We start from the raw sequence: 25,217 nt of genomic DNA, 5'->3' as shown, positions 1-25,217 counted from the left end.
TGTGGGGAGGCTCTTACGCACTGTGCTCGCTCCATGCCGCACATGATTTTCACCAGGGGAGCTTTTGGCCCAGTGGTTTGCACCAGTGGGCTTTTGCCACCCAGGGGACATTTGCCACCCAGGGGACACTTGGCCATGTCTGAAGACATTTTTGGTTTACACAAGTGGGGATGGGGTGCTACTTGCATGTACTGGGTAAGGCCAAGGACGCTGCTAAACATCCTACAGTGCACAGGACAGCCCCACAGCAAAAGCTTATCCAGCCCCAAGGGTAAGATTTCTAAAGTGGAGAGAATCTAACTTAGCCCTGCTCCCAGACTTAACGACTGTGGCTGGAGCCCAGCCTGGAGAGGGGAGAGGGGTGGAGATGCAAGATAAGCAAGTTTGGCTGACTAAAGTATTCTGAGAGCCTATAATCTCCATTTTCTAGCAAAATTCCTTCCTTGGTTTCCTAATTAGTGAAGAGTTGTCACTAATTTAGACAACGGTACAAGTTCCTCTTAAAATAAAATCCTAGAATGAGCATGGGCTTCGGGAATCAAACCATGGGACCTTAAGAAACTTCCTTGACCTCTCTGAACCTCAGTCTCCTCCTCTGGAAAAGAGGGATTATTACAAGCACCCCTCAGAGGGGCTATTGGGGTTATATAAAGAACCTGGCTCACAGCAAGCACCTCACAAAGGTTCCCTTCCCTCTCTCACAAGAGTCATGTGTGAAGTGTGTTGTGACTCACGATTTTTCCATGATTGCTCACAGTGGATGGTCATATAATGACATCTGTCACATCAAAACTTATTTTACAGTACTGTCTTTAAGAATAAATATTTCTTTTAAATATTCCTTTTATAAATAATAATATTCCTCCAAAAAGAACAGGTTTTTCAAGTATTTATCTAGGTCCCTAAGACCAAAACTATAAGATGTGTTTGCTGCAAGTCTACATTGTGGAGATAAGATAACTAATGCAGTGATTAATATCCCAAAAGGGGAAGGAGTGGCAAATTCTAACGTTATATGCCCTATGTATCTCAGAAGGCAGCAGCAGGTAGCTACAAGAGTTGCTATTAGAAGTACTTATCAGCACAGGATCATGGGAACACCATTCACAGCAACAGGATCTGACACAGACCTACCCTCTGCCTCAAGAAGTATTTTATACAGGCTTTTTATACAGGGAACATTTCTTGGTGAAAGACAATAGTGTTTAGAGCAAACTCCAAAGAGTAAATATTTTAATTTTCTTCAAGAATATTCTTAAATTCATAATAGTCACACTAACAAGTTAACATTTCCACAAAAATACTCATATAGCATCAGTATTCTTAAAGTATTCATATCCATAATTACCTCAATTAGGAAACTTAGCAACGACAGTCAACATATACAACATATGCTTTTTACTTCTGGTGAGATCAATTCAATGTCTAAAATAAATCAGGATGGATTAACATAAGAGCTGAATTGGCGTCCCTACCAAATTTCGCAATGAAAAAGCAAACAGTCCTGTGTGACCGGCAAGTTACACAAACAATGTAAGACAAATCCAACTAGAAATTGGAAGCTGCCATTTCATATACACAAAGTACATGTGAAACAGCAAAGTAAACATGTTTCTTAAAGGAGGGGCTGCTATTTCAACACCCCCAGAGCATTAGAGATGTCACTGAGTCAGCCAACATCACATCTACAATCTCTTGAAATACATCAGATAGCCATCTGGTGCTTTTTATGAAGCAATATGCTTGAAACCAAGGGGCCAACACTGGTTACAGGAAGCAAAAATGTCTCACACCTCTGTTTTTAAAAATTGCTGACATTTCAAAATATGAATTGTTGAAACTCAAGTTTCGCATCTCCAAAGAAGCCGATCGTGGTGTGTTAGAATGCCTTCTCTCTCTCTCATTTGCAGACACTACAATGAAAGGAAAATACTTCTGATTAAAACTAGCTGACTTGCCACTGTGCATGTAAAGTCTACTGCAGGGAGCAATGCCTAGCATGATCCTGAAACTTCTGAGATAAAACTAAATTGGCATTAAAGCACTCAGTTATTCTCAATGAAAAGACTGACTATACCTTCCGGGACACAGAAATAAGATTTCTTGGTAATGGAACAAAATTTTTCTTTCCTTCATTATCTATATACTACCCAAATAACCTTCCTTTTTAACCTAAGACTCACAAATTTATATTGATATTTGAGTTATTCAATTTAGTACCAATGGGTATGTCCAGTTGATGCATTTGCAGATGCAAAGTATCGCTTTGCATCTGCACAGGCCCTTACTTTCACGACGCTTAAAGACCTTTATAGACATTTTCTCTCGTGTCTTAAGTAGGTCAAGAGGATATGAAGGGAAACAGGGAACAGACTGCTCACCACGGGCCACTAGCCCTGCCACACTGCCACAAGCTGAGAGTTCATTTACACCCCACTCAGGTGTGAGAAAACTGAGGCGGGGCAAAGGTAAATGATTGCTCTTAAGCTGAGTCATGCAGCTTTTTACATATACAAGATCTAAATTCGTGGTAAGATAATTAATTGTTAATCCTAAAACTACTTAGTGCAAGTGTGGATTCCTCGTTTAAAACTGCTTAACTTGCCTCTGCCCTCTGTCTCTCGTCTCCCGTCTCTGGTGAGAGCACACACGGTGCACAGAACCTGAATCAACAGTACCCGAGGGTGGCGAGCGGCCCCCGAGGAGCAGACGTAGTTGTTTGGACTGTTTGGGAACTGAACAAAGGCACCAAACCTACAAAACACAGTTTTTAAAGGAGAGGGAAGTGACGCATAGCATGTCGCAGGAAATACTGGTTTTTAGTCTTTTTCTCATTTTAGGCACATTGCTATTTGGGAAGATTTTTTTTTTTTTTTCTTAAAGGGAGTTCTGCATTATAAAAATATTGATGTTAAATATATGTGCTTAAGTGGGACTCCAAATTGGACCCAAGCTTTACTAAAATGAAAGTCTTCGCTATGATGTCTAGAAAAAAACATTGCATCCTATCTGTCCTAAAAGGCAAATGCTGAGCGGACATTCTACCTGTAAATAACAGCAATCTGTGGACAGACAGGAAGGGAAACTGGGGGATCCTAATCAAGAGGAGATGTCACCATGGCCTCTGCTGCCTGTATAACGTAAAGTGGTCTTAACATGTTCCTGCAACACTGTGAGGTTCTGAAACTCACAAACGTATCCTGATCAAGCTCGCTGACCTGGACCCCTCGGGGAGAAACGTAACGTGGACTCAATGCAGCAGTACATGGACATGCTCAGTTTGCTCCATTCAGAAGTCAGGCTTGAAGGCACCATGGCCATTCAGAGACACGTTACTCTAAGAGATCAGAGATCTGAAGGAGCCGTGGCTACTGTGGGTGTGATGTGGCCAGTGCTCTCGTTCGACACCACCACCCGTCCCAGGTGCCAGAGGCCTGGGGCACTCAACGGAGTGCCACATCCCACGTCATCATTCACATGCATACACACACACGCTCTACTCATCCGAAAATCTCTGTTGGGCTTTGTCGTAAGAAACCCCTTCATTTACAGAGAGGGACCCAGAGGCACAAAGAAACTCAATGTCTTGGCAAAAGCATCCACTTGGTAAGTCACAGATCTGGCAACACGAGGATCCTGCCAACACTCTCTACTGTGTCATGGTGACGTAAAAGCTCGAAAAGACACTATAGAAAAAATTAAGGACATTTAACAATGCCTAAGTATTCAAATATAGAAAGGACCTCTATGTAAACATCTCAAGTAAAGAGCATCTTGGTTAAACTGACAATGACTAGACCCTGACACTGAATCTTTCTGAGACACAAGGTTTCTGTTCCCAAACATGGATTCTATTAAAAGCAGGTGCAGGAGGGCAGAACAGAGAGCCATGGAAATTACACTATAAAGACATATGTTTAAATGGGACTTATAAACCCAATTTGTCAAAAAAAACAGATCCATTTGCAACTCAGAGTACAAAGAAGAGGATGATTATTTCTCCCTATACTAATTATTTAAGTTCAATGAGATGTAGTATGGAAAATATATTTAATAAAGAGATTTTATATTTTTAAATTTGAGCAAGTGTTTTCCAGTTTGATTAATCATCACAGATATCACACACAGCATGTTCCCTTATAAGGGAAAATACTGGTGTCAATGCGGGGGTGCCTGGAAAGCACCCCGGAAGCAGGCTGAAGCTTCATACAATAAACAGCCGTGGCTCGCGTTCAGGACCACGTTCTGGCTGGACTCCATCTAACTAGGGCCGAGTAATAAACGGTCCTGTGATGCTTAAACAGGTGGTTTTCTGAGCACTATCCTTTTAAGTTTTTCAGCAGTAAACAGAAAACAAAATTAAATCAAATGCTATTTAACATCATTTTATAAATTTTAAATGTTCAGATTTTTGGTTTACATTTGCTTTCTTGTTTAGAAAGTTTAGAGAATGAAATTGATACGTCATTTTCCAAACCCCAAAGTGAAAGCAGTTGTGAAATCCAAATTCACCTCGATGACATCCCCCCACTCTAGAAAATGAGGATGTACATCGTGCAACTTTAAACAGTGGATGAATACAAAGTCCTATATTTTCTTTCTGCTAGATTAATCTAAAGTTAGAGGCTGAGTTCTTGAGAACAATTTCCCTCTCACTCCTAGGTAATGATTTACTTGATATTAACCAAAATCAATTTTGAGAAAGTGTTCCCAAGGGTCTTGGAATAAATTCTAGTATTGCATCTATGAATATGCTCTAAGAGAAGCAAAATATTCATGGAAGCATAAAACAATTTTACCTTTCAATAAAAATATTTTATTCATTCCTGACAGATTATCAAAATGTACATTGTTAACCAAGTAAAAATGGTACTTCGAAATAGCTGACTAGGGCATATTTGGAGGATTTTTGGTTAATTTCAAAAGAGTAAAAACCACTTTCAATCTCCCTTTCCACACATTCCTAATAACCTTGCACTACACCTGCTTAAAATTGAATATATAAACAATTAGATGGGCCCCAGTTCATTATAGAATGCACACTTTCATTTACACTCAGAATGAATGAAAGTTATTACATTTGAGTTACCTTCCTTTGCCAAAAACCTTCAGACTTACCCCTCTTTATATTTTGTGTAACTCTATAAATTACACGTAGAATATAGCACATAACTTGTATTTATCTAAACACACACACGCACACACACACACACACACACAGACACACACACACACAATAAAGTGCAACACAACAGAACAAGTCTGCGACATTCACGTTCTCAAACTCCCACAGAAGGCTCTTCTGAGCAAATGGAAACGACATTGTTCGCGAGTGCGGGAACACTAAATCCAACAGACTAGGTTATTTTTCCCTCACGGGTATTTATATTGAAAATCCTATTTGTTTTACTTTCCCTGTGGCTTCTGTCTCTCATTTTCAATGAAAGTTTCGAAGCTGTGATTCTCTTCAAACCTGGAGAAAAATCAACTCCTTAGAGCAACGTAAATAGTGCTTTCAAAGTGCTCCAATGTTTCTGAGCACTCTGTACTGTAAAAGGAGGTTTCCAATGACAGCTGTCTGTAACACGGAAAAGTACAGTCATTTTAATAAAAGCAAACATTCCACTAACTGGGCAGCAAATGCTTCATGGACTTTTGACACCAGCCACCAAACGTTTCTATCCTACAGGCAAGTACCAAACTAGCCCTAAAATGTCAAAAGGTTTTGGTTGCATGTTGTTTTGATACTAAATTATTTCACTAAGAAATGGTTTTGTTCCTGAGATGAGCACAATAAAATTAAGCGAGTTCCCCCTGAAGCTGCCAGTGGGATACTCTGTTCCTTATTTCCACCCTCATTATCTTCATGAAGAACCACGTCTGAAACGTCAGTCTTCTCCGTGGCGCCATTTCTGTGACTCGTCTTGCCGAACGTCTGGTCTGATTTGGTTTCTCATGCCACCTAAGACGCTGGATGTTGCTTCTGTGGCAACGATCAGAGGTTTCACCACGGCTGGAGGGATCTGGCGCAGGACCTCGCCCACGGCGCCAGTCACCCCTCTGCTCTCGTGCTCCCGGGCTGCGGTTTCGTAAATGGTCTGAGCCGTGTCTGCAATTCCCTGAAAGGGGGGAGGGGAGAGAAGGGGAGCAAATCACTGGTCAGAAAACTCTCTAAATTCTCTCATAATACACACTTTAGTCGAGTTAATCAACAGCAGGTTTGTAACTAGACAAAAAACAAAACAAAACAGAACCTGTACTTTTGAGATAAGCCAGGATAATTATTTTTATGACAATTCTAATTATAAGGGAAAGTAAGATGCAATTATTATGATTTAGCATTTTATTGTGACAGTTGTGTACACTACAATTGTAAACTACAGTTTCACGTGGGGAAGCTTACAGAAATAGTCAATAATCCAAGAGCAGCTCTTCTGGCACCAGTAATCACTCTAGTTAAATCAAACTTAGCAAACAAAGCTTCTTGAATAAATATAATCACTAAATGAATATGGGGATAGCACCTGTGATTCAACTGTAACAAAAAACCTAATTTGACTAAGCTCCAGAAAATAACTTAATTTGTTTTAAATTACTGGCTATGTACTAGAAGAGATAACTGTGGACCATTCAATTAAGATAAAAGGCTAAATAGAACATTTTACTGGATTAAACAGAGAAAATTCTGAGAACATAAAGCAGGACCATGTTTAATAATTAGAAACAAAGCTTCTGCAGCATTTTTCATCTTTCTTCTAACTGTGTAACATTAAAATAATCATGACTGCTGAGCTTTAGAGCTGAATACGTAAATGAGTAGGTCAAGCCAGAGTGGTAAAACGCCATACTTGACTTTCAAATCTCTACCATTTGTCTAACTCAAAATCCCTTAGGGGCCACGAGGCACTATTCCACTGTGACCATTTCAGTGACAGGCACAACGAGAGGAACTTTGGGCTCTCCAGGGAAATCAAGGAGCTTTGCCCTAGTCCAAAGTCTAGCCCTCACTTTGACAACCTGATGCGAGTATCATTTTTACACAGCACAGCAGGCAAAAAACATGTAATACCGTGGCGGGGAGGGGGTTACAGAAGAGCTAAAAAAAAAATGTAAGTGCTATTGTTCAAACTATCTACAGAATAACAGCCAACAAGTAAAACCGTCACCACAGTGAAGATGCTTACAATTTACACATTTGTCCACATCCTCCTCCTGCCTGCTCCCAGGTCCCCTCCCTAACCCACAAACAGTCGCTGTTAGTGTGTCAGAACGTGGTGATCAGCACCACCAAGCAAATTCAAACCTCAGCTCCATCATTTAGCTGTGTGACCTGACACAAGTGCTTTAAGAGGGGAATGAAAATGCTGTAGTGATTGTTAGAGTTAAATGAAATACTGCACCTAAAGAGCCCGGTACAACTCAGCAGGTACTAAGTGCTCACCGAACAGCTCCTACAACTACTACTTCCCTCACCACTGCTCCCCAACCACCACGAGACCTGATCATGCAGAGCAGGGCTCGGCAAACTGTCCCTGCAAAGGGCCAGGTGGTATTTGCGGGCTGCACAGTCTCTGTCATATACTCTTCTTCTTCCTTCTTGTTTTCTTCTTTTTACAAGCCTTTAAGACTGTAAAAATCATTCTTACTAGACGGTCCATATAAAAACAGGCATGGGCCAGATCTGACCTGAGACCTATCATTTGCCAACCCCTGATCTTGTGAAACACATGTGATGTTTCCTCTTGATCTCTGAGTTACCAACATATAATACAAAAAGAGACAGTATTTTTTTTATAAATTTATTTATTTTATTTATTTATTTTTGGCTGCGTTGGGTCTTTGTTGCTGTGCGCGGGTTTTTCTCTAGTTGCAGTGAGTGGGGGCTACTCTTCATTGTGGTGCATGGGCTTCTCACTGCGGTGGCTTCTCTTGTTGTGGAGCACAGGCTCTAGGTACGTAGGCTTCAGCAGTTGTGGCACGCGGGCTCAGTAGTTGTAGCTCGCGGGCTCAGTTGTTCCATGGCATGTGGGATCTTCCCGGACCAGGGCTTGAACCCGTGCCCCCTGCACTGGCAGGAAGATTCTTAACCACTGTGCCACCAGGGAAGCCCAAGAGATAGTATTTATCACCACCTAGGAACGTCTATTTCAAAAGTTTTCTAATACAGAATTCAGACTCCGTCTAATCAAGCACACCTACCACATCAAATCATGCTCACCTTCCTTCCTCCCTTCTTCACACAGATGGTTTTAGAGAACTAAACAATAGACCCAAATACCTGGGTTCCGATCCAGGCTCCACTACCGTCTCGCCACGGTACAGTGGGGAAGCCATTCTTGCTGACCCCGTTTCCTCATCTCTAAGTCAGGAAAACCACCTATCTTTTAAGGGTTTCTATACTCTTGGCACAGAATAAGCACACAAATACTTTTATTTAAATGAGCATAGATTAAGTTAGGGAAGAATTTTGTGAACTGCAAAGTGCTACGTACCCAAGTGCTATTATATCCTGCTGCAAACTGCCCCTGCTACGCCTTGAAGCCCAGGATAATTTTTACAAACCTAATTTCTAACATGTCTGCTGATTACTGGCCCAATCCTGACATCTGTAGGAACAGGTCTGACTGGTAATTATCTCTCTTTATTCTCCCGACTAAACCTCTTTTTAAGAGAGGTGATCCGTGGTCTTGCCTTTATTTATCCACTAACACATTTCTTGGGGGCCTCACTTCAGTCTTCTTCCCACCATTTGGGACCACGTGGGCTTCTTTTGTCACGTAAAAGACTGTCCTAAGGCACTTCTGCCTGTCAGAATATGACAGGGAAAAATATCATTAATGAAGTCTTAACACACAAATCATAAGTAAAATGACCTCAAACTTCATGTCCTATGTCAAAAAAAAAAAAAAAAAAGATTAAGACAAGGAATGCTAACAAAAGGAAAAAAAACTAATACTAAACTTTCTTTGGGTTATTTGTATGGAAATATGTTAATATTAATGTTTCAGACATTACATGAAATTCCTAAAAATCTTATATGTTCTGGTATAATGTTATAAGTCATAATTCTAGTTATTATTTTAAAATGTATATCTCAGAAATAACTAAATTTCCTTGTCAATTGCATTATTATGAACTTTCATCAAATCTTTAACCGTGGTCATTTTTAAGTCTTTTGTCATTTACAGACAGTTCTGGGTGTACTCTGATGCTTTTGCAAAAATGTTCCTATAAAAGGGTTTCACCTTCAAGGAATTCATGGAAAAGACTCTGACAAGTACAGGTTTCTGGTAACTGACTATACTGCTGAACTGAATGAATAAGTATTCTCAGAACTCTAATGGAAAACTGATGAATTCACAAAAGTGCTAAGAAAAGATCAAGATGAAACAAATTAATTACATGGGACTGAGTGAACTGATGAGGATGATTATAATTTTTGTGACTTTCTGTTTGAATAAGAAAAAAAAAGAAAGAAAAAAAAAAGACAAGGAATGCTCCTGTCAACACCCATAAAGAACCAGGATTCACTGGTGCAACTAAATTACAATTTGTTAATGCTTAATAAGTGTCAAGATTCAAATAGTTACAAATCACCAATTCTACCCTTAACAACTTCTTGCACATACAAACAAAGGGGCGTTTATATGAACATTCCAATAGCCGTATTTCAGGGGAAAAAATGGAATCTGGGACTTCCCTGGTGGCGCAGTGGTTAAGAATCCACCTGCCAATGCAGGGGACATGGGTTCAATCCCTGGTCTGGGAAGATCCCACATGCTATGGAGCAACTAAGTCTGTTCGCCACAACTACTGAGCCCACACGCCTTAACTACTGAAGCCCGCACACCTAGAACCCATGGTCTGCAACAAGAGAAGCCACTGCAGTGAGAAGCCCGCGCACCGCAATGAAGAGTAGCCCCCGCTTGCCGCAACTAGAGAAAGCCCACGCGCAGCAACGACGACCCAACGCAGCCAACAAGAAGTAAATAAATTAATTAATTTTTTTAAAAAGGAAACTGTCCACTAATAGGAAGATAAGTAAATTATGCTATATTCATACAGTGAAATACTATAAAAGTTTAAATTAGATCTACATATATCAATGTGGATATATCTTGAAAGACAAAAGTTACAGAATGGTACAGATGATACCATTTATGTTAACTTTTAAAATATAAGCAATTATTTGCTTATGAATACATACTTACATGAAACTATAAAAAACATGCACAGAAAAAATATCTACCATCTTCAGGATAGTGAAGGCATGGGAATGGGGTCAGCATTTGTGATTAACCTGAAAAATTTTATTTTTTAAACAAATCTGCGGAAAATACAGCAAAATATAAACATATGTTAACTCCACTGGTGAGTCCATGGCGTGTTTCTACTACTCCTTGTTTGCTTCTGTATGTAAAGAGATCAGTCTTCCCACTAGATCACTACTCTTCTCGTGAGCCTGCAGGACAGGACACAGCCTCCTCTCTTACCTCATGCAGATATCTGCACTCACCAGCGACAGAACAGTCCCAAGTCCACCCCAGGGGTTTCTTTGGGACAAAGCCCAAGTGCCGCTGCTCTTTAGATGAACGTCAGGAAAGCACGCAAACTGCTTCTGGCCTGTCCCCTCGGGTGCCCACTCACCTCCTTCACGACACTGTAGGCCTTGGCCACACCTTCCCTCAGGTCCACTGGCTGGTGGGCTAAGCGGTGATGAGGGAACCTTTTGACCTTCTTGGGCTCGATAGAAAGGGTACCAGGAGACACCATGTCATAAGCAGTCTCTGCCGCCGCCTGGATCATTTTATCAGAGAGTGAAAAGTGAATCAGAAAACAAAAAAGAAATCAGAAGAAAGTCTGGAGGGTTAAGCTCCAACAGTGCACTTCCTACAGGGAGAGAGGAAGAGGAGAGGGACTCACACACCCTCAGACCGGCCCTTCTGCAGCATTTGAATTCTTTACAAGAATGTATCACTTTTATAACGAGAATGTTAAAGTGTACACTAATGACTCGTATCTGGATTGAGCTGAACTTTTCAGCCCCTCCTCTGCCTCTGAGGACACTCTCCGTGTTACCAAGGTTAGACAAGAATGCATGTCTGTGAACAACTGGATAAGGCCAAATGGAGCTTAATACTTAATATAACAAACCTCAATACAACCACTATTAGATCCCTAATGCCTTCTTTACATTCAGCTATGATCTTTTCACATAAATGTGGTGAAATAAATCCTTGGCTAACTTAATAGTTATAATTTACCTGAAAGAGGCAAACGAATTTGACACTGTAGTCCACTGCTTTATTATTTAACTACTTATTTAACACTGGACAGCTAATCAAAAAAAAAAGTTAATGATATGAAATCATTACAAATAAAATATTCTCAACATTTTATACACTTTCACAGTACATTTTGAGAACAAAATAACCCAACTGCTTACAACAGCTCTTCCTCTTTGTATAGATCAAGCTGGTCTTTGGAAAAGATACCTGTATGGTTTGAACCATTCTGTTCGTGAGTTCTAGAGCAGCCATCGCTGTCGAGGTGCCAAAGGAGGCAGCGCCTCTCTGAAACCCTCTGACGATGCGGCCGCCCTTCCGGTACTGCTCAACTGGCAACCAGACCAAGTCCTTCAGGCCTTGCACTAGAACAGCAGCCAACACACAGAAATCAAGAGGCGTGCTGGAGCTTAGATCTCTGCTATCATTCCAACCCCTCGGGTTTTTAACTCCTAAAATGGGAGGCAAAATTTTGTACGACTAACATGTAGGTTTTTCTAGAAAGATGATCCTCACGTAGATTCTCAAAGGCATCCATAACCCCAAAAGAGTTAAGAATCACTGATCAGGCAAAATATATTATCTTCTAATTAAAAAAGAACACTCACCTAATTGCACTAGTGAATGCATAGGCCCAACGCCTCCCAGAATTCCTGGCAGCTGGTTCTTCTTAATGTCAGTAAGCCATTCAGTGATTGCATATGAGAATAATTTGTCAACACCTAGCAAACTAGAGCAAATGACTGTAAGTATATAGGAAGGAAAATGAAATTTATAGGTTTAGACAAGTTTGGGGAATTTTTTTACTTAAGACAAAAAAAGAGGGCTTCCCTGGTGGCACAGTGGTTAGGAATCCGCCTGCCAATGCAGGGGACATGGGTTCGAGCCCTGGTCCGGGAAGGTCTCACATGCCGCGGAGCAACGAAGCTTGTGCGCCACAACTACCGAGCCTGTGCTCTAGAGCCCACGAGTCACAGCTACTGAGCCCACGCACCTAGAGCCCGTGCTCCACAGCAAGAGAAGCCACTGCAATGAGAAGCCCACACACTGCAACAAGAGCGGCCCCCCCGCACCGCAGCTAAAGAAAGCCCGTGGTGCAGCAACAAAGACCCAACACAGCCAAAAATAAATAAATAGATAAATAAATAAGTTTATTAAAAAAAAAAACAAAAAAGAAAACGTACAAATTATAAGGACAAAATTTTATAGATTTTCAATTTAAGTATATAAATACATCTATGTATACACATACATTTAACCCAATGCTAATGCTAATGCTAATCACTTCTATATAAGGCTTAGGCAATATATATAAGTGCTAATAATTTAGCACTTATAATGCTAATAATTTCTATATAAGGCTTAGGTAGTATATATAAGTGTGCTTTTCCACTGTTCTTACTTCTTCAACATCTAAAGCTTTGGCACAGGGTTAACTCAGTGTCTATAAATCGCCAGACAGTTCTTAGCTACTAAGAACCGTTTACCTTGTGAACTTCCAGTCTTTTCACTGAATAGGCTAATTTATAACTTTGGGAAATTATTTAAAAATCCTAACTATAGCTGTTTTTTGAAAAATACTACTCTCTTCAAACTACTTCTATTCTCTCAGAACAAAAATTAGTCCCTAGCCACTAAAAATCCTCTAAAAATGAGGTCTCTGCAAACAACACTGTAAAGTAAATTATGTATGCTTGCTAAGAAAACTCAATTTTTAGTTTGCTGTAAACTAACGTTAGTAACTACATCTTAAAGTCTCATGTAATAAATCAACTTACCCATGCCGATAGAAAAGCCTCTTCAGCTTTAGTTCAGAGCAGTTTAACTGGGCCAGACCAATCAAAATCCCAGCTAACGTACCCTTTAAAATTAAAAAAAAAAAAAAAAATCGCTATTAAAGGTAAAACACCTAAAATACTTAGAGCAAAAAAGTACATGTATTTTATATGACCCAATTTATATCAAATTTTACTCATGGGTTCTTAAGTAAAATTATACTTTATTTACTTTAAAAGCAGAATTAAATTTTAAAATCTTACACTGCATTTCACATATACAAACTATAAGGGAAAAAAGTTTTTAAAAAACTGAGTCCACTAGAAAAACAAATGAGATAATTTTGTAGAGTATATTTGTGCAAAGTTTCCAGACCTGATCCATTGATACGTGTTTGCCATGATAATCAAGTCGAATAGGAACTTCTGATGTGAATCTAAATTCTCTAAAGATAAAGAAAGGAGGGGAGTTATTTATATTCAAAATTACTAAGAGCTGAAATTAGATATAAATGAATTTGTTCAATTGGAGAATAAAAACAAAGCCACAAAATAAATAATGTGAATATACTAAGGCCTAAATAAAAGAGAATGTCTTTTAGCTCTACCTTTTCTTAAGGCAATGTAACAACTAAACAGATGTTAATCATCTTATGAATCTTATTTATTTCATTATATATTAAATTTCTCACAAAAACCTTTTCCTAGTTTACTAAACAATGTTTATCTTAGGAAAATTTATTCTGGCACATATTCCATTCATACAGAGAACGAACTAATAAAGACAACTTTCAAGATTAAACCAAATGACATAATCATTACCGAAAAGTAAAAAAGGGCTAAGGTATTCATTTTAGCTCTGTGATAGAGCAGAAAGATCCAGAAGACCTAGACATGAACCCTAGTGTTATCAGTTACATGGGATGCAGTCGAGGCAAGTAACTTAAACTCTCTGAGCCTAAATGTCTTCATCAGTAAATTTTTAAATGCCATCTACATTGGTGAATTTTAGTGGACAGTCATGAAATTAACGCTTGCAAATAGGTTACTGACACACAAATATTGGGAATTCTGAATGAAATTATAATTATACATTTATGGTACACATCAAACAAAAGCAGTTGGCTTCCAAAATTGGACTGTAAATTGAAAGCTGAAACACATTTTTACTACAGAATTAATGTCGGTGGTTATATACTAAGTCATCCCAAGTCATCCCACAAAAGTCCATTTAACCTACAGTAAAATGGAAGTGCTGTATTTATATCAATCACTACAAGAAGTCTGGGTTCCCAGGTCATCCCTCATCTTCCGAACACTCATCTGCACTGGGTTCTCTGGGCGACAGCCCCTCGACACCTGCCTCCTCCATTCTCACTCTTTCCTCCATGGCATGTACGTAATAGGCCAAATCATATATTTTTATTATCTATAAGCTCAGTTAAATAGGGATTTTCTCTACTTTGTTCACCTAGAACAAAATCTGACATACATATAATAAATGTTCAATAAATATCTGTGGGATGAATAAATGTCTGCAGGAGAGGGGACTATTATGCCATTACTTGGAAAACGCACTGGATTTGGGATTCAGAAGACCTCTGTTCTAGTCCTGGCTTGGCCACTAACTGTGTGGCCTTGAGCAAGTCACCTCTCCTCTCTGTGCATTAACTTCCTCATCTGTAAAGTGAGTAATTTGAACTATATCACCAAGTACCACCCCAGGGTCCTAGATACACTAGGAGCTTTTGAGAGTAGAAACAGAAATCTACAAGCTATTTTAAGTAGTCTAAATGGAAAAAAACAAATATTTACCTAAGTAAGTGAGGTTACGTAGTCTGACTAAAAAGTGTCAAACTTCTGTGCTTTCAGGCCAGAATTATAACAATTCAATTTCTTTTATACTGGTTATCCAGTGTTCACAAAAACCAAATTGGTAGCTTATATGAAATGAGAATTCAAATTATTACTTAAGATACACAATGTTTTTGTTAGAAAAACATTTTTAAATAAAAAAGAAATGTGGGAAAATAATAAAAGAGATTCTTCTTTTATGGTAGAAAAGTTCAGAGCCACCAGGGATCCTCTCTCCCAGGATCGTTCCAATTCTCACATTCTATTTTCTAACTATTTTCATCAATATACAAGATATTTAAAACATGAAAACACTTTAAAACAGTTATACTGCCTACTTTGGGTCACATTCTAAACTCAGAACTTAGAAAGACAGAACTTGGGGACCACTGATGTCAACAAGAGAGGACTATAGAAAACCAGGGAAAGGAGCTAACTGTCCCTCACAACACAGGTGGTTTCGATCTTCAACCTCTCTCCTTCCAATAGAGCCAAGGCTCCATCCCTACCATCAAGGGCTGGGAAAGAAAGAAAACGGTTAGAATGAATGGATCTGGAAATGAGGATAAACTCCAATGTACAACCAGCTAGTTGTTGGCTGTAGTCAACAGGGACATGGGTTTCCTGATGATTCCAACTCAGCCAGTTAGCGGCAGGTCAGGAAGGACACAACAGTGATAGAGAAGGGCAGAGAAAGTAGACAGAAAATCCCCATAAGGGAAAAGGGAGGAATGCTGAAGGTGAGGCGTTTGAGGGAGAAGGACAGCATCATGCTCAAGGACACACAAGCAGGCCATAATAAGTGACTGGAAAGCGAGGGACAAGTGAAGGAAAAAAGAAGGAAGAATCTAAGGGGAAGAGAAAATTCCTGCTACAGAATCAATAGGAGGATGAATCCTGAGCCAGGGTTACTATGTGTAAAAGTGGGAGGTGCAAGTACGTGGGGCCCGCATACAAATAAATACACCGGCTGATGATTTGCCAGTGCACAGAAACGCTGATGCGACCTCCTGATTTCCGGTACACAAACACATTAAAGAACAATCTTCATACTCTAAAATAACTTCATTTGTTATCAAAATTAAATGATTTACCTAAAAAACACAGGCTGATCACTAAACGACGCTTCTTCAGCAGAGAAGTCCTTCTCTTCTTCCCCATTGACCACTTCCACTGAATTGGCACTGCCATTTGGGGAAGGCTGCTTTGGCCCAGGGAAAGAAATAACTAGATTTGGCTCCTTTGAGGTGCTTAAATGCCTTGGCAAACTGCAGGTGACGTCAGCTCCAGGAGACTTTTTAACTGAAAGTGCACATTTGAAAAATTAGCTATACGTCTTTAAAGCAACAATTTAAGTCAATCTACACTTAACTTGCTTTGCTACATTTCGTTTAATAAATACAGCTACTGCTAGAGAAACCTTTCACCTTTTAAATTATTACAGTAGTCCCTCCTTATCTTCAGTTTCACTTTCCAAGATCAACTGCGGTCCAAAAATATGAAATGGAAAATTCCAGAAATAAACAATTCCTAAGTTTTAAACTGCACACCATTCTGAGTAGCATGATGAAATCTTGCCTCGTCATACTCTATCCCACCAGAATGTGAATCATCCCTTTGTCCAGCATATCTCACCGGTGAGTCACTGAGTGGCCATCTCAGTTATCAGGTCGACTGTTGGGGTATTGCAGTGCTTGTGTTAAGTAACCCTTATTTTATTAATAATGGCCCCAAAGTACAAGAACAGCGATGCTGGCCATTCGGATACACCAAAGAGAAGCCGCAGCATGCTTCCTCTAAGTGAAAAGGTGAAAGCTCTTGACTTAATAAGGAAAAAAAAAAATTGTATGCTCAGGCCGCTAAGATCTACAGTAAGAACAAATCTGTAAAACTGTGATGAAGGAAAAAGAAATTCGCACTCATTTTGCTGTCGTACCTCAAAGGTTACAGCCACAGTGCAAGATAAGTGCTTAGTTAAGACGGAAAAGGCATTAAATTTGTACAAGACATTTTGAGAGAGAGAAAGATCATGCTCACCTAACTTTTATTACAGTATATTGTTATAATTGTTTTATTTTATTACTAGTTACTGTTGTTAATCTCTTACTGCGCCTAATTTATAAATTAAATTTTATCATAGGCATGTACGTATAGAAAGAAAAACTTAGTATATTTAGGGCTTGGTACTATCTGCAGTTTCAGGCAGCCACTGGGGGTCCTGGAAGGTACTTCTGGAGGATAAGGGGGGACTCCTGTACTTCTACATAAACTACATTTGTACAACTTAACAAAAATGAGCACAGAACACATTTATATAAATGAGAATAAAGATTTGTAAGTACATTCTCAAAAAGGCCTCATAACAATCAAAATCAATCCAAGTACTTGTTATAGACTTTTTCAAACTCTACATATTTAATACCTTCTGGATCTGGAGCCATGAGAAGCTCTACTTCTGTGGAAACACTTGTGAAGAAATCCTTCAGGAAGAACAAGGCATCCTAAAATTGAAAGATGTAATTATATCTAAAGGGCTCTAAAACTATGAAACGAAGTGTCTTGAAGTCTTATATTTCACTCATTGTTCATATACAGCTATAATTTATTCAGTCCCTACTCTGTGTCAAGCACTGTTCCTATTCTCAATCTCTCCCTCTCTCTCACACATAAACACACACACACACACACACACACACATACACTTCCTTGTTAATTCTCACAACTCGGAGAAAATTAATTTATAGATGCAGAAATTATGACAGATAAGTTAGAAATTAAACTGCTATTTCTAAATCAAAGTACATTTTGGTTTTCTTAGAAATATAGTAGTCTCATTCTTAATTTGGCATTAGTTCTCACTCTGAATTGGTAGCAGTGATATTACTAAACAATAACAGCAGCTAGCATGTACTGGATACTCAGATGTGCCTTAAAAGTTCTTAATGTCTTATTTCTGCCTTTACCACTATGTTATGTTGCCTTAAACATTTTCTTCATTAGACATGATATTCAAAATAAAAATTGAAAATAAATAAAATCACCCAATCAGTGTGGTCTTTTCTGAAATTCTATGGTATGGACCATTCTTGGTGCTGTGTATGCAAGCCACATTTGCCCATTATTAGCAGTTTCATTAAGCCTTACTGAGACTGACAAATCCATTTTGGAGAATATGAAAATTAAATACCAGAGCCTGTTCTTTCTTACTCTTCCCTCCCATTTTAAAAAACTTTAATTAATATAAAACGTTAATATTGTACCAAACCGCAATGTGAAAGTGAAATACAGGGTCACAGTAAGTGGCAGCGCACCAAGTGCATGACTGGCAATTCCAAAGGATCCGATCTACTACTGATCACACTTGTCAGAAGTATAAATGATGGAAGTTAGAAAGGTATTTTTCTAGATAACATGGCATATGGGAGACTGAGGGCTAGGACTGAAGAACAAACAGGCGGTTTCAACAGTATTAGAAATATTCTGGATCTGCAGTTGGGGAGTAAGTTCATGAATTGTTCACTATATTATTATGCTTTACACATACGTATTTAAGTATATATTTATATATTATTTACACTACATACATTTATTATAAATCACTATATATGTGTATATTTACATATATCCAATATTACATGTTGACAGTTAATAGTATATAAAATGTTATCCTTTGGCCACCAGATGGCGATATTTTAATACTATGAATGTTTTGCCTCCAAAAAAAAAACAAAGAGAAAATTCCAGGTATAAATGTGCCCTTATTTAAAAAAAGGGAAGACTAAAGAGACAGTGGTTTTTACACATTTTTACTACAAACAACAGACAAAGGGATACTGATCATCAGCTTTTCAAAATGTTCTCTAAATTTTTAATTTTGGTATTTATGCTGAACTCTTTACAACTCAATAAGACAAACAACCTAACTCTAAAACTAGAAAGACACAGGGATTTCCCTGGTGGTGCAGTGGTTAAGAATCTGCCTGCCAATGCAGAGGACATGAGTTGATCCCTGGTCCAGGAAGATCCCTCGTGCTGCGGAGGAACTAAGCCCGTGCGCCACAACTACTGAGCCTGCGCTCTAGAGCCCGCGAGCCACAAATGCTGAAGCCCGCACACCTAGAGTCCGTGCTCCGCAACAAGAGAAGCCACCAAAAAGAGAAGCCCACGCATGGCAACAAAGAGTAGCCCCCGCTCGCCGCAACTAGAAAGCCCACACGCAGCAACGAAGACCCAACAGAGCCAAAGATAAATAACTAAAATTTTAAAAAATCACTTAAAAAAAAAAAACTAGAAAGACACACACTTCAAAAAAAGAAGATATACAAATGTCAAATAAGCTCACGAAAAGATGCTCAGCATCATTAGTCATCAGGGAAATCCAAATTAAAACCAAAATGAACACCAAGTAAGGTAGCGAAAATTAAAAAGACAACACCAAGTTTGGTCAGAGCGTGAAGCAGCTGCTGCCCTCATCTGTTCCCGATGGGAGCCTACAATGGTACAACCACTGTGGAGAACTATTCGGCGGCTTCTTATGATGGTAAACACACATCTACTCTATGACCCAGACATTCGGTGTATAATTACCCAGGAAAACTGAAAACTTATGTCCATAAAAGACTTGTACACAGATTTCATAGCAGCTTTATTCATTAAGAGCCAAAACAAGAAATATTTGTCAAGCTCAAACTGTACACCTAAAATCTCTGCATTTTATTATATGCAAATAATACTTCAATAAAATCAATTTTTAACTTTAAAAAATATGGTTTATTATTTTTGTTAAAACTTCACTATAAAATAGTTATTTCTAGCTTTAAGGTCCCATGGTAAAGGATATTAACAGTGTGATATGACTTAAGGTATTGAAAGAAATGCTTTCAATGTCATGCTCAGGTGATGCTGAAAAGAATCACAAACATGCCAACTGGTACTGCTACATGTTCATCACTTCCAACCTCAGCCAAGCACCTGTCCTACCCAACGGCCTCACATTGCATCTCACAACCTGAATTAGGCTCTCAATGCCTTTACAAAAATTCATAATTTTTATTATGACCCTTAAGACCCAGCTCGATTGTCATCTCCTCCAGAAAGCCTTTACTGCTCACCCCTCATCTTGGAAACTCCCAGCCCGGCTTAGGAGCCCTCTTCTGGTGGGACACATCTTCATGCCTATCTTCATCACAGGGTGTTAAAGTCATTTGTCTCTTTGTCTCCCCCACTAAACAGAGATCTCTGAGGATTGGATGTTTCTTCCTCTTTGTATTCCCAGCATCCTACTTCAGACCTGGGACAAGGGTGGCATTCAGCAAATGATTTGGAATTAACATATTTTCCTACACAGATTTCCAGGTAGTTCAATACTAAAATGAACATCAGACCAGGAAATCTGGCCCCTTCAGATTTCGGATCTCAAATCGCCTAGTTACACAACCTCCATCATCTACTTAGCTCCCTACATGGCAATCACTCCATCTGCCTAGTGTCCTGCCTGCCCTACAGGTACGCTGCGCTTCACAAGCAACTGCACCGACTTTCAACAGCAATGCAGCTTCTTAGAAACAAGAGAAAACAACACATTGCTTTCATACTTACTGTCTATGATCCAGTGAAGATAAAGTCAGAGATATGCTTGGTAAGAAAAACATTACTCAAAGCATTCTCATTCATCAACTGATATGTTTTCAAAAGAAAAACTAAAGAACACAAATATTTGGCTTTCTATTCAGATGACCATTTGGTATGGTATGTCAATCTTAGAAGACACAAACTAGAAAGGACTCTTTTGTATCATAATATTCCTAGTTAAGGCATACGTATTTGCAGCATGGCTTTGTTTCCCTCGATCCCATACCTTGGGGAATTATTTCCCATTCCTTCTCAGTTTAGTCATAACATTTATTTCTCTGATTGTTTTTGCTAAGGTTAATATTCCTCCATTTTAAAATCATAATGCTTTATAGTTCTAAAGAAGAAATTAAGCTCAATATTAAAGAAAAGGTCTATTAAAGAAAACTGGGCTTGATAAGTCTGGTAAAGTCATGCCATAAAGATAAATCTCAAATTCTTGCTCACACTGGTGATTTTCACAGATCAAATTTCCCATAAATACTTCATCATATTCCTACTAGGCCAATATGGATAAATTAAATTAAAATATGGGTTTCAAAAGATATTCTTCTCATAATGAGAAAACATAAATCTAAAATACTCACTGGCAAGACTGACCCAGCTCAGAAGCTACAAATATTAACATAAAGTTGTGCTAAACTTCTGTGCTTCACAACACATCTTCTCTGAGATATTCCTATATTTTGTTTACAATATAAACATTACTTTAGATTATCCCTGATACATCTATTACTTATTTAAATAATGAATTGACATTATTCAATCAATGTTATTTAATCAAACAAATAATACCACCCCACATATACTCCACTTCCAAACCTGAGCTCACACCAATATGTAAGGTATAAGGGGAGGGTTTTGCTATTTCAAAAGCAGATTATTATAAAAACTCCACTTATTTTCTGTAGTTGTTATATGCTTCAGTTAATAATAACTGCTAACACTTCTGCTCGCTAACAGTGTGTGCCAGGCACCAAGCTAAATGTTTTACATACACCAGTCTCCTTTAATCCTCATTTTAAAAAAAATGACGCTACATGTACTATTACTTTTTCCATTTTACCAGTGAAGAAACTGAGGCTTGGGGAAATTAAGTTACCTACCAAAAGCCACACAGTTAGTAAAAGAGAACTGAGATTTCAGCCCAGGTCTGACTCTAAACCCACACTCTTCACTACACTGCACTACTACCAAGTATCACATCTTCATACACCGAACAAAGCTTGTAAAACACCAACTATGCTTTAAACAGCTCTCTGGGAAGGCAAAACCCAGGATCATTTGATGGGGTGCTTGCTAGGATATAGGAAAGTGGATTTCTTTACCTCTTTCCATAAATCTCTGCTTTGTTTGTGACCTGTTCAAGTGCCAATGTACTAATTTGTCATTGTGCCCAGGGCAGGGAATTCTCTTCCAGATGCTGTGATTACAATCCCCTGTATCTTTCAGTAGTGTATATCGAGGAGTCCCTTCATCCTCTGAAAATACCTGTATATCTGCATTAGGAGTACGTATGTAAAGATCAGAGAACATGAGAAGCAGGTATTAAGCGCTATGTCACGTAGACAGTGCGCAGGAAACTGGAGGACAAAATCTAATAACATTTATTCACTAATAATTCAGATTCCAAACAGCTAATGAATTTGCCCTATTCTTTACCAGCAGAAGTCTGTTTTAATTATGCAACTTCCATAAAAGTTAAATAATAATAAACATAATTCTACTAAATTAAATCTCTTATTCTGAATGTGGGATATATATTTAAACATAATTCCATGCCTTATGCTTGTAATACAAACCTGGTCAATATTGAGGCGAAGTGGCATTAGTGACACTCTGAGGCAGCATTCCTGTGGTGACCTGCCAGACTCCGGGCGCACATGTAATGCTTTCACTGTCAGCTACGAGATGAGACAGACAAACACATTTTTTCCCTAGTGATAATATGACCTTGTTTTCATTAAAAAAAAAGAAAAGCAAAAAAGAGGAAAAAAAATCCTATATCTAGTCCGTATATCAGAACAAAAACTGGAACTGTTTACCCTCTTCCCTTAGAATCCTGAATCTAACTTTTTTGGGTCACACACTCTTTAAAGAATCTGATGAAAGATATAAATTCTCTTTAGAGGAAAAAACGCAAATGATAATGTTGTACTCGCATCTCAAAGAAGTTTGCTAAGCCCCAGTAGCTAATCCATAGACCCACACTCCAGAGACAACTTCTGTGACGTCTTCTTCTGCAAGTCCTGAGCTGATCATTTCTATTCTAAGAAAATTTAAAAGTTAGAAATGTGGAATACTGCCAACAATTTCGTTTAAATATTTCGTGTTAAGTGTTTTGTTTTTTTGGCCATGCCGCGTGGCTTGTGGGATCTTAGCTCCCCAACCAGGGATCGAACCAGGGCCCTTGGCAGTGAGAGCATGGAGTCCTAACCACTGGACCGCCAGGGAATTCCTTGTGTAAGTGTTTTGTGTAGATCACTATGGACTTCTGGTTTTCCTCAGGTATTGATATATTGGCAATTATAGAAACAACATGCAAAATAATTTTTAAAACATAAAACTTTAAGCAGCGTATTTAAAAGGGATTTTCATATAAAAATGAGAAAAAAAAATCCCATAATTTTCCCTAATCTAAAATAAATCTTCTGCAGTTAGATACAATAAAAATACTTTTCTGAAACTAATACAACAACAAAATATATGAAGTTTTAAATCTTACCATGTTGGAATGAGCTTTTCGAGGCATTTCTTTACTGCAATACAGGTACAAAAACTTATTCATCTGTGATGTTGCCAGACGATCTCGAATTTCAAGATCCTGCACGATGAACACCTGCCGGGAGACCGGGTGTTCCAAGAGGCTAGAATCGCATTCTGGTTTGCATGGGGGGTAGACCTCGTGCTGAAACTTCACCTTTACAGAAGAGAAAGAACACAGAACAATCTCTACATTTTATTTAAATCAGATTTTCTCTTTAAAATGTAACACATCACTCATTTTCTTTGAATTCTCAGCTTTCGATTCCACTTTCAGAGAACAGCATAACATCCCTACATTTGTTCACGTATTTATTTATTAATCCACGTGTTCAGGACCATACAAGGAAAAGCCTGACTGACATTTCTTATTTGACCTTGGTAAAATCCCTATCCTTTTCAAGCAAAACGCTCAATAGGCATAAGTCATAAAATTATTATCTTGCATACCTATGAAACTGCTTGGAGGCAAGGTTCAAGTTCCAAAAGGGCGCAAGGATACAATTTAGTATATGGAGCTGTCATCACTGCACTGTTTCTATGATAAGCGCCCTAATATTCGACCCTTGGCACAATCCCAGACAAGCTGACAGAATTAACTGCATCAATGGCACTGGCAGCCTGGGCTACTGGTCTCTAGATGCTCACAAAGGACCTGAGACCTGTGTGCTATCCAATGGCAGGCCTTCCCAGAGACAGGCTCCAGTGCAGTGGTTCCCCAAGCACAGTCCTGGGTAAAGTGGTATCACAATCACCTGGGAACTCATTAAAAATGCAAATTCATGGGCCCTACCTCAGACCTACTGAATCAAGAACTCTGGGGCCCAGCAACCTGTGTTTTAACAAGCCCTCAAGGGGATTCTGATGCTTGTTCAACTCTGCGAGACACTGCTCTAGGGGTAGCCTGGGAAAACAAAAACAAAAACCCTAAATTTTCTTAGAGTATTTGAGAAAGAAAAAGAGGCAAGAGTTTCTATACAAGATCCCTGCACTTTTCCTCTTACACCCCAAGACCACATGGGGGAGGGGACAGGGAGTAACCAAAGAACACCCACTAATGCTCCTACTTCGGTGGATTTTTCCTTTCAAAATGTCACATTACCTTGCTTAATTGTATTTCCATTAAAAAGTCATGGTTTCTTCCTTTTCCCCCACATACCACATTACGTCCATGTCTTGCAGGTGTGTGAGAAGGTGAGCTGTGGGGACTACTATAAATGAAAAATAAAACCTTTTGTTAAAGGAATAGTCAAAGAAAGGCAATGAATGACACCAGAAAAAATAACAGGATGAAAAAAGAAAAGATTACAGAACTAGCAAAACACTGCCACAAACTGTATTGCTATAAATCAAAACCGCATCTTTTATCTCTTGGAGACACTGAGAACATAAATGTTATTACTGCCGTTATAGCAATCATGTACTTGCTAAATATTTAAAACTACAGAAAACGCTAACTATGATGTTGGTGTGCATATCACAAGATAGACTTAGAAATGAGACCTCCGTGTAAGTTCCTTATTACTTCAGAAACCCCTGTGAGTCAGAGGACAAGTCCTAGAAATTCCAATTAACACGGAAAAGAATTATAGTAAAGTTATAAGTTTTTTTAAAAGCACTTTTAAATAGAAAAAGTCATTACAATGCTATGCCAAAGGTTCCTACCCCGTGAAGCCTTTCCTGACCCTCCCCACCCCACTGAGAGTGTTTACCCTTAGTCTCTGCCTCCTCTTTCCATCCAGTTCCCTTCTAGAACCATGGAATAAGGCACTCATTAGCAGGTACTTCAGCAGCATCCACTCTGTGCTGGGCACCTGGAGAATCAGGGGCACGCGTGGTCCCCACCTCCTGACGCACACACTTCACTTCATTGCCCTCACTGGCTCACGTAACTCTCTCTCCCTTCTGA

At 38.9% G+C, this 25,217-nt stretch overlaps 1 protein-coding gene across 10 annotated transcripts in view; it reads right to left on the bottom strand.

Annotated features, from left to right (window-relative positions):
* Positions 1–1,216: 1,216 nt before the first annotated feature.
* Positions 1,217–25,217, bottom strand: part of ATG2B (autophagy related 2B) — a 78,066-nt gene continuing 54,065 nt past the window's right edge. For 4 of the 10 annotated variants that reach the window (XM_019952738.3, XM_019952730.3, XM_019952747.3 and 1 more), the window contains exons 32-42: positions 24,411–24,519; positions 23,271–23,465; positions 22,348–22,449; positions 17,337–17,415; positions 16,009–16,216; positions 13,437–13,506; positions 13,064–13,146; positions 11,894–12,015; positions 11,496–11,737; positions 10,648–10,797; positions 1,217–6,119 (exon numbers count right to left, since the gene is read on the bottom strand). In XM_019952738.3, coding sequence (XP_019808297.2) covers positions 5,889–6,119; positions 10,648–10,797; positions 11,496–11,737; positions 11,894–12,015; positions 13,064–13,146; positions 13,437–13,506; positions 16,009–16,216; positions 17,337–17,415; positions 22,348–22,449; positions 23,271–23,465; positions 24,411–24,519 — 1,591 coding nt within the window. In that variant the 3' untranslated portion in view covers positions 1,217–5,888. Of the gene's footprint in view, positions 6,120–10,647; positions 10,798–11,495; positions 11,738–11,893; positions 12,016–13,063; positions 13,147–13,436; positions 13,507–16,008; positions 16,217–17,336; positions 17,416–20,046; positions 20,205–22,347; positions 22,450–23,270; positions 23,466–24,410; positions 24,520–25,217 lie in introns of those variants that run through there. The other 6 variants (XM_019918265.3, XM_019918274.3, XM_073800074.1 and 3 more) reach the window with 5 other exon arrangements.

The sequence above is a fragment of the Tursiops truncatus genome, chromosome 2 (assembly GCF_011762595.2).
Source record: "Tursiops truncatus isolate mTurTru1 chromosome 2, mTurTru1.mat.Y, whole genome shotgun sequence".
Classification (NCBI taxonomy): Eukaryota; Metazoa; Chordata; class Mammalia; order Artiodactyla; family Delphinidae; genus Tursiops; species Tursiops truncatus.
This window is presented reverse-complemented; position numbering and strand designations above follow the sequence as displayed.